Here is a 10,448-nt window from a genome sequence, read left to right as displayed (position 1 = left end):
CGTAGAACGAGCGAGTGCTTATACGTGCGAGCCCTTGAGACGGGACATATGCTATCCTCATTGTAAGCGAGATATAGCATTTGCGTCGAGGCGGCGGGTTCGGGAATGAGCCGAAACGAAAATCCATAGGTCCCACGCGACTCGCAACCCGGCCCATGTAACCGAATTGTCACGTCACGTTAAACCCTTGTCTTTGCCTAAAAAAAAGTAAAACCCTTGTCCGGGACGTCTTTGCAGTTGTAGGCTTGTAGCAGCCGCGAATTCCCCGGCCTCTCCAACTCCGACCACCGTTCTCCGTCTCTCCCTCTCCACGCTTTTTCCTACCCCGCCACCCAATCGACCTTCGCGACTGGTGTATTCGCGCGCTGATCTTCTCATGGCTCGCACCATCAAAAAGTCCAGATCGAAGAGGACCAAGGCATGCGATTCCGCACTACAAATTTGTACAAGTCCTCGTCCAAGTCTTGAGCTCTGTATCCCTAATTCTTCTTTCTTGGGCTTTTTTTTTCTGTGTAGGGATCCAGGAAAGGCGAGGCCTCGTCATGGTCCTCGACTAACCATGCGGTGGCTTCTGGCCCGGCTCAGGTGAGGGATCATAACCCGTTCGTCTTATGCTGTCAATCTTCGGCTGCGCTGAACTATATACCATGGAAGCTCCAAAATTGTGCTGATTGTGCCTTGTAGAATCGCGCTTAACCGGTGTGTGCTTTTTCCTAGGTGTGGCAACCAGGTGTTGATGCGCTGGAAGAGGGGGAGGAGCTCCAGTTTGACCCCGAGGCTTACAATTATCTCAGGGGATTTAGCATTGGGTGGCCTTGCCTGAGGTAACGAAAACAAAAACCTCCATACGGGCGCGCGTTCTTTCTGTCCTGAGCACAGCACAATATATGATTGATTCTCAACGATTTACACTCTGCTGTAGCTTTGATGTTCTGCGCGATCAACTCGGGCTTGTGCGGTCGGAGTTCCCACATACGTTATACGGCATTGCTGGAACACAGGTTGCATTTATCTTCATGCCTTTTGAATCTAGCCGTAGAAATTTCTCAACTCTGTGCAGTGAATTCGGCAGTTGTTGATTAGTAAAGAAAGTGGGTTTGCTCTTCCTTTCGGGTCCCATTGCACCTGATTTGAAAATAGTAATTTAGAAATTTCAAAACAAGTCAAAAAGTTCTGAAACTTTCTGGAAACAAGAATGGTATACTGTTATACTCGTATAAAAAGTCCCCGAAGGAGTGATTTCTATGAACTTCGAGACAAAAAAACAATATGCGCTTGGCCACTATCAAATGAGCTATAGTTGGTGCATGAAGAAGCTGACATATTTTACTTACCGCAAAGGAAATATCAGGTCTAGTGAGTGTCAAATACTGAAGTGCACCTACTGGACTTCTGTACCTGATGCCATCCTCTTGATTCAAGGGTTGACCCTCTACAAGAGAGAGTTTTTCTGAATTAGACAGTTGATGATGGTTTACACCCCAGTAGACCGGCCTTCCTTACTCAATAAATCAATTGCATATTTCTCTTGAGAAAGATGAAGTCCACCTTCTTTCATTTTCTTAACTTCAATGCCAAGGAAAAAATGCAATTCCCCTAAATATTTGAGTGCAAATTCTGAGTTCAAATCTTTGAAAAGTGTTGTTACTGCTTCATTTGAAGAACTGGTAACAATGATGTCATCAACATATATAAGCACAAAATAGATGTACGTGACTTGTTATAAATGAATAATGATGTATCAGAATCAGAGGGAAGAAAACCAAGTGCTTGCAACTTAGAGCTCAAATGAGAGTACCATGCCCTTGGAGTTTGTTTCAGTCAATAGAGAGATTTATCAAGCCTGCACACATGAAATGGTTTATTTTTATCTTCAAACCCAGGAGGTTGCCTCATATAAACTTCCTCTTCCAAAACACCATGAAGAACTGCATTTTGCACATCTAGCTGTCTAAGGCTTCATTCTCTGGACGCAGCAACAGGTAGAACAAGACGAATTGTGGCAGCTTTAACAATAGGACTGAAAGTGTCCTCGTAATCTATGCCATACTCTGCTCGAACCCTTATGCAACAAACCTGGCCTTGTAACGATCTGTGGTACCATCAGACCTTCTTTTTATTCCGAACACCCACTTGTAGTCAATCACATTTTTACCTGGATGTGAAGGAACCAGATGCCAAGTATTGTTTTGTGAAGAGCATGAACTTCTTCATCCATAGCCTTTTTCCATATGGGATTAGCAAGGGCCTCATTGACAATGTGTGGTTCTCCTGTAGAAGTGTTTGAAACAGCCAACCATACTTAGTTTTATAGTTAGTTGGTTTTAAAACACCTGTTTGGAGACGTGTACGGAGCAGTGTAGCAGGTGTATGCACAGAAGATCCAGCGTCCTGCTGTGCAACAGGATCAGCAGATCCATCCCGAGGAGGCAGAGCTGCCCACGCCCGACGGATCCTCTGTGGAAGATGAGGGCGACGCAGAAGGCGAGGGCACCGCAGAAGATCCAGGCGAGCCAGCCGGATCTGGATCGATCCGCGCGCTGGGCCCACCTGACATGGGTGTGTCGGAAAACGTGGCCTGCCTGGCGTAAGTGCGGGGGACCGGCCCGTAGCACCCAGTCGGTAGAACCCGCTTGGTCGGGCTGTCCCCTGGTAGAGTCTCTGGCGCATCCCACCAGTGGGATGCGTGGCGATCTCAGGGTGGCCGAGAGGGGGAGGTAGGTGCAACACGGTCCTGCTGGTGGGGCATCGATCTCGGGGCGGATCCAGGCGTAGTCTGCTGCACCGAAGACGATCGTGCCGGATCTTGTGTGTCCATGCCAGGATGATTTTGTGCACCGCTTTGAACAAAAATTTAATCATTCGTCACGCCGTTTTCTGCCCTGTTAATCTTTGTAGCAGAAGACTCATGTGAAACCAAAGAGGAGTTAGTCAACATTGGATCATCATTATCAACACCCACATGAGCATCAACAAGGAGATTGGAAGGAGGAAGAAGAATTTCCTTCTTGAGAAGAGCATCGGCATTGTGATGAAGCTTTGCAAAGGGAAAATGAGTTTCATAAAAGACAACATCATGAGAGATGTAAACACAACCAGTGGACACCTCTAGGCATGTGACACCCTTATGTTGAGCACTGTAACCGAGAAAGATACATTGCTTGGAACGTGAAATGAGTTTGCGAGTGTTAGGGGCGAAGGTTTGGCCAGCAAGCATAGCCAACAACTCTAAGGGCGGTGTAGTCTAGTGTGACATGTAATAGACGTTTAGTAGGAGTTTCATTGGAGATGGTACGACTGGGCCACATTGATAAGATGAACTGCAGTAAGGAAAGCTTCATCCCAAAATTTTAATGGCATGGATGCTGCAGCTAGAATAGCTAAGGCTACTTCAACAATATGTTTATGTTTCCGTTCAGCAGGACCATTTTTTTGATGTGCATGTGGTCATGAGACATGATGTGAGATGCCTATTTGTTGAAAGGAGTTTAGCTTTTCATATTCACCACCCCAATCTGATTGCATGCCAGGATCTTACTATCAAATTTGCATTCAACAAGGGCTTGAAAATTATGAAAGACTTTGAATACAATAGAACGTTTTTTAAGAAGGTAGATCCAAGTGTATTAGCTAAAGTCATCAACAAAACTCATATAATAAGAATGTCTACCAACAGAAGTGGGTGCTGGACCCCAAACATCAGAAAAGTTGTAAGGGTTTGGTAGACATACTAGTAGAGACAGGATAGGGCAATTGATGAATTTTTGCTCTTTGGCATGAATCACAAATAGTTTCTGAATTTCTCTCACCAACAACTGGGAGTTTATTTCTACTAAGAAATTGATGAACAATAGAAAAGATGGATGACCTAAACGACTATGCCTCCTTTCAGTAGAAAGCTTGATGGCACCATACACTTGTTTACTGAACTTGCAATACTTGGGAAGCAATGAGTAGAGTCCTTGCACACAAACACCTCTATGAAGAATACCTGATCCTTGATCAAAAATAAGAAAGGGTGAAACTCTAGAAACACATTATTGTCAAGAGCAATACGATGGATAGACAAAAGATTTTTGGAGGCACTAGGAACATGCAAGATTTCATTGAGTTCAAGATTGTTGTGTGGGGTTTCAATGATTGATTTACCAATGTGACTTATCTCCTTACCTGGACCGTTTGCAGCCATGTGGATTTGATCATGACCACGATATTTCTACTAGTGTTCTAAGAGTTTAACTTTTGTTGGTAGATTCTTATTATGTGCGTTTTGTTGAGGACTTTAGCAAATACACTTGATATACCTTCTTAAAAAGCGTTCTAATGTATTTCTTTCATAATTTTTAAGCCCTTGTTGAACGCAAATTTGATAGAAAGATCTTTGCCTTGCTATCAGATTGGGGTGGTGAATTTGAAAAGTTAAACTTCTTCTTTCAACAAACAGGCATCTCACATCATGTCTCATCTCCACATGCACATCAACAAAATGGTTATGTTGAATGAAAACATATACATTTTGTTGAAGTAGGCTTAGCTATTCTAGCTGCGACATCCATGCCATTAAAATTTTGGGATGAAACTTTCCTTACTGCAGTTCATCTCATCAATATGTGGCCCAGTTGTACCATCTCAAATGAAACTCCTACTGAACTTCTATTACATGTCACACCAGACTACACCACCCTTAGAGTTTTTGGTTGTGCTTGCTGGCCTAACCTTCGTCCCTATAACACTAGCAAACTCATGTTTGGTTCCATGCAATGTGTCATTCTCGGTTACAATGCTCAACATAAGGGTGTCAAATGCCTAGACATGTCCACTGGTCATGTTTACATCTCTCGTGATGTTGTCTTTTATTAAACTCAGTTTCCCTTTGAAAAGCTTCATCGCAATGACGTTGCTCTTCTCAACAAGGAAATTCGTCTTCTTCCTTGCCTGGTGATGCTCATGTGGGTGTTGATAATGATGATCCAATGTTGACTAACTCCTCTTTGGTTTCACATGAGTCTTCTGCTAAAGAGATAAACAGGGCATAAACGGCATGGCGAATGATGAAATTTTTATTCAAAACGGTGCACAAAATCATCGTGGCATGGACACACCAGATCCGGCGCAATCGTCTTCGGGATCGGTGCAGCAGCCTGCACCTGGATCTCTTCCGGGATCGGTGCAGCACACTGCGCCTGGATCCACCCCGGGATGAGTGTCCCACAAGCCGGCCCGTGTTGCACCTGCCTCCCCCGCTCTCCCCCACCGTGTGAATGCTACGCGTTCCACTGGCGGGCCGCTCCAGACTCCACTAGGGGATAGCCCGACCGAGCGGGTTCCACCGACTGGGGGCTACGCGCCGGTCCCCTGCACTTACGCTAGCCAGGCCATGCTTTCCGACGTGCCTGTGCCAGGTGGGCCCAGTGCACGGATCGATCCTGATCCGGCTGGTTCGGCTAGATCTTTTGCGACGCCCTCATCTACCATAGAGGATCTGGCGGACGCGGGCAGCTCTGTGTCCTCGGGATTGGCTGGATCAAGTGGATCTACTAATCCTGTTGCACAATAGGATGTTGGATCTTCTGCGCATACGCTTACTGCACTGCCCCGTACACGTCTCCAAACAGGTGTTTTGAATTCAACTAACTATAAAACTAAGCATGGTTTAACTGTTTCAAATACTTCTATAGGAAAATCACACACTATCAATGAGACCATTGATGATCCCATATGGAGAAAGGCTATGGATGAAGAAGTTTATGCTCTTCACAAAAACAATACTTGGCATCTGGTTCCTTCACACCTAGGTAAAAATGTGATTGACTGCAAGTGGGTGTTCGGGATAAAAAGAAGGTCTGATGGCACCCTAGGTCGTTACAAGGCCAAGCTTGTTGCAAAAGGATTCAAGCAGAGGTATGGCATAGATTATGTCGTGTCCAGAGGATGGAGCCTTAGACAGCTAGATGTGCATAATGCATTTCTTCACAGTGATCTGGAAGTGGAAGTTTATATGAGGCAACCTACTGGGTTTGAAGATAAAAATAAACCATTTCATGTGTGCAGGCTTGATAAATCTCTCTATTGACTGAAACAAGCTCCAAGGGCATGGTACTCTCGCTTGAGCTCTAAGTTGCAAGCACTTGGTTTTGTTCCCTCTGATTCTCACACATCACTATTCATTTATAACAAGTCACATACATCCATCTTTGTGCTTATATATGTTGATGACATCATTGTTACCAGTTCTTCAAATGAAGCAGTAACAACCCTTTTGAAAGATTTGAACTCAGAATTTATACTTAAAGAGTTAGGGGATTTGCATTTTTTTCCTTGGCACTGAAGTTAAGAAAATGAAAGAAGGTGGACTTCATTTTTCTCAAGAGAAATATGCAACTGATGTATTGAGTGAGGCTGGTCTACAGGGGTGTAAACCATCATCAACACTATTGTCTAGTTCAGAAAAACTCGCTCTTGTAGAGGGTCAACCCTTGAATCAAGAGGATGGCACCAGGTACATAAGTCTAGTTACGACACTCACCAGGCCTGATATTTCCTTTGCGGTAAATAAAGTGTGTCAGTTTCTTCATGCACCAACTAGAGCTCATTTGACAGCAGCCAAGCGCATATTGAGATATGTAAAGAGTACATTAAGTGTTGGATTAATTTTCCAATCTCCTAACAACTCTTATATGGCCGCAACACATGCACCATAATATCATGTTTAACATCTGGAAACAAGAACGGTATAGTGTTATACTCGTATAAAAAGTCCCCGAAGGGTGACGTCTGTGAACTTTGGGACAAAAAAACAAAATTTTGAGTACAAAAGTGTGAATAGTACCTTTTATTAGTGCCGGTTTTGTTTTTTCGGCCTAAATTATCATGGAAGTCATTCCTTCACAAAACTTTTCACACGAGTATAATGCCCTTGTTTCCAAGAAGTTTCAGGAATTTTTGACTAATTTTGCAATTTTTATTTTTTTCCCAATTCGGGTGCATTGACACCGAAGACCCAAAGATCCACGTCCATCAGACCCCTCTCAATAAAGTAGGGAAGAATGTTATCGTCGACTTTTATCTATTTTGTCAGTAGTAGATACAACCACATTTAACTTAAATGAAGTGTTGTTACGTTGGTTTTTAGCTTGAGAATGACATGATGTGTTTATGGAATTCTACATGATTATGTTATTGACCCATGACGAGAAAGTTTTGATTCTTCTATGCCTCTGTTTTTTGTTTGTTAACTATTATTGTCCAGTCGACATCTCAAATAGTATATATTTTGTGATAATAGTGGACACTCTCTCTGACGTAAGAACTGGACTAATTGTTCTTTCAGTCCGAGAAGGCTTCATGGAATTATGCTGGTATTTTCAAGCTTTCCAACATAAAGGGCAAGAAACGGGAACCAATACCATCTTCAGCTTTTGATGGTGATGATGATATGGATAGTGACAGCAGCAGCGACGAAGATGATGAAGAAATCAATGAAGATACAGAGCCCATTTTGCATGTGTGTTCACTCTGTGCCAAACTACAATTTTGGCATTTAAGTAATTATGCAGAATCCATCATGACCCTTCGGTAACCTAGAATTTATTCTGTTGTATCAGTTACAAAAGGTGGCTCACGAGGGGTCGATAAACCGAATACGCTCAATGAATCAAAAGCCGGAAATTTGTGCTACATGGGGAGACACAGGTCATGTTCAGGTAATTTACTACGGTTAGTCCACATCTGATTTATCAAAACCACAAAATTTATGCTGCACATCATGCCCTGCTCTTTTGAGATAGATCAACTTTTTTACTGTACATCAAGCTGAAGTTTATTATTTTCATTACTTCCCTATGAAAAAACATCAGCATGTACATGGGTAGTGTCCTATTTGCCCAGCAACAGAACATATATTCTGTGCATTATATTTCCTTCCTAAAACTTGCTCAGAAATAGAATGCATCACATTGGCTACTTCCATGTGCTATATAATTTGCTGCGTGCTCTGTTGATTACATATGCAGGTGTGGGACTTCAGCTCCTTCATTGCTTCATTAGAAGACCCAGGAACAGTTACACATAAAGATAACGACATTATCCACAATCATGCACCTCTAAAAGTATTTAGTGGCCACAAAGATGAAGGCTATGCTATTGATTGGAGTCCAAATGTTACTGGAAGACTAGTTTCTGGTGTGTACAAAGTCTTATCCTTGGTACAGTTGGGATAAAGATGTCGCCATTCATAGAATGAGTTTGGTGGGGTATATGGAAATTGACATAGATCACTTTATTCTTTGTAAATGCAGGCGATTGCAATAAGTGCATTCACCTGTGGGAGCCGACTTCAAGCGATTGGAATGTAGACACCAAGCCATTTGTTGGACACTCTGCAAGTGTTGAAGATCTACAGGTGTGCAACACAATAATGTACAGTATTATATATATCCTATGAGCTATAATATTGTTTAATATATCAGCTACTACAATTATGTTTTGCAGTGGAATCCCACAGAAGAAAATATGTTTGCCTCTTGTTCCGTGGATGGGACGATAGCTATATGGGATATACGTATAGGGAGGAAACCTTGTTATGCTCCTGTTAGGGTTCACAATTCTGACGTGAATGTGATCTCATGGAATTCGTATGTGCCCTATCTGCTATCTTCATGCACACTATAATGTCTTCTACATAGTACATTACAACTTTTCTGTATTTCATATTCAGGCTTGCAGGTTGTCTTATAGCATCAGGTTTTGATGATGGCAGTATCTCAGTCCATGATATTAGAGCAATCGAGGTAATTCCATGCTGATAAAACACAATGTCCTTGGCTTGTCGGTGGACCTTCTCAACTAGTAGTAGTTAAATTGGTGTGGTCAACTCACAATAAAGCTGGGATTTTGTGATAACATGTTTATAATATCAAATGTTTCTCCCTTCTGACTTTATTTGCTGGCAGAGCGGTGAGCCTGGTAAGTCCTTGGTAGCACATTTTGCATACCACAAGCACCCGATTACGTCTGTGGAATGGAGTCCATATGAAGCATCAACTTTGGCTGTATCATCTGCTGACAATCAACTGACGTACATAACTCTGCCCGCCCTCCTCCCATTTATGTTTTATGATTGCACCGAATCGCCGAATTTTTTGCCTAAATATCTGACATTTCAAACTGCTATGCCATAACATAATAATCAATTTGTACCAGAATTTGGGACCTTTCGTTGGAAAGGGACGCCGAAGAGGAGGCTGAATTCAAATCAAAGATGAAAGAACAAGCAAATGCACCCCAAGATTTGCCCCCACAACTTCTCTTTGTTCATCAGGTGCGTACCTCCCTATTGCAATATACCGAAAAAGGCTTCTCGCCCGCTTTATAAATAAAGCCAACACTGTATATTGCAAGAGACATCCAACCGAGGACCTAAAACTGGCTATGTGCCATAGTTGAATGTTTTTCGTTCACAGGACATTTTTGCTTGTAATGAAACACATCTACAATGTTGATTATTTTTTGGACGCAGGGCCAGAAAGATTTGAAGGAATTGCACTGGCATCCACAGATACCTGGGATGATCATATCGACAGCAGCTGATGGCTTCAATGTGTTGATGCCTAGCAACATTGACGCAACCATTCCATTGGCTGGGGCATCGATACCTATGCGTATGTGAGCAGCCAGACACCTAACTCCAGGTGAATAAATTCGTGAACTGATGCAACTAGGAGACGCTTATGGTGACAGTGCAAATTCTCGGTTTTCGGTAGTCAGGGGTACGGTGTATATAGCTTTATCATATTATTATTTTTTACCAGGAGTTTCAGTTTTGCATGAGATGTTATTACCTTTTTGCTTGAAGATAATCAGCAACATTTACGAAGTGCTGTGCAATATAGATGATATGACAGCGTACCTCATGATTTCTTTTGTTTATCAAAATAATAATCAAGAATATGAGAAAAACCATCATTGTCACAACTGAAGTTTGATCCCTGTGGATTACGCCTTGCGATTGCGAGAATAATCAGCTCAATCAACAGGCTTTCTTTTCATCAATCTGGAGGAGCTGAGCTAAAAGTGCATGCTTAGTTTATGTTTGTGCCACTGTTTGCGCATGTGGCTGTTCACACACGAACACGTCACCGTGTACCTCCAACGCCGAGGGTGATGCACCGCAGCTCACGTCGAAGGAGACCCGTCCGGAAGCGCGGTACGCAAGCAATCCGGCGGGCGCTTTTGTGCACCCAAAACCCCACGCGCCCGGGAGGGACCCCGTCTGGACGAGTGGCGGCTATGGGCTGCCCTAGGTCGGTTCGCCCGCCCCTAGAGCCTCGAGGATCGCTGCCCTTCAACAAAGAACGAACGAAGAATGAGAGAGAAAGAACAGGGAGAGATGTAAAACTAGGGTAAAAAGTAGATTGATTGTTCGATTGTGTGTTGTTATTCAATCGGCC

At 43.1% G+C, this 10,448-nt stretch overlaps 1 protein-coding gene across 1 annotated transcript; it reads left to right on the top strand.

Moving 5' to 3' along the window:
• Positions 1-213: 213 nt before the first annotated feature.
• Positions 214-9,870, top strand: LOC123115954 (protein HEAT STRESS TOLERANT DWD 1). The gene is made up of 13 exons (XM_044536981.1): positions 214-418; positions 517-585; positions 718-824; positions 923-1,001; positions 7,331-7,504; positions 7,605-7,703; positions 8,013-8,181; positions 8,298-8,401; positions 8,491-8,633; positions 8,717-8,789; positions 8,952-9,076; positions 9,202-9,319; positions 9,518-9,870. The coding sequence occupies exons 1-13, from the start codon at positions 377-379 to the stop codon at positions 9,665-9,667; spliced, it is 1,452 nt and encodes a 483-aa protein (XP_044392916.1). The 5' UTR covers positions 214-376; the 3' UTR covers positions 9,668-9,870.
• Positions 9,871-10,448: the final 578 nt, after the last annotated feature.

This window comes from Triticum aestivum, chromosome 5B, assembly GCF_018294505.1.
Source record: "Triticum aestivum cultivar Chinese Spring chromosome 5B, IWGSC CS RefSeq v2.1, whole genome shotgun sequence".
Taxonomy (NCBI): domain Eukaryota; kingdom Viridiplantae; phylum Streptophyta; class Magnoliopsida; order Poales; family Poaceae; genus Triticum; species Triticum aestivum.
Note: the sequence above shows the minus strand (reverse complement) of the source record. Positions and strands in the feature narration are given on the sequence as shown.

What these genes read in the sequence shown, in the direction of transcription:
- LOC123115954 (XM_044536981.1), top strand. Translation starts at nt 377, where the DNA reads ATGGCTCGCACCATCAAAAAGTCCAGATCGAAGAGGACCAAG. An exon ending in TGGCTTCTGGCCCGGCTCAG is followed by an intron (nt 586 to 717) that starts GTGAGGGATCAT and finishes GCTTTTTCCTAG; the next exon opens with GTGTGGCAACCAGGTGTTGA. An exon ending in AATGTGATCTCATGGAATTC is followed by an intron (nt 8,634 to 8,716) that starts GTATGTGCCCTA and finishes TTTCATATTCAG; the next exon opens with GCTTGCAGGTTGTCTTATAG.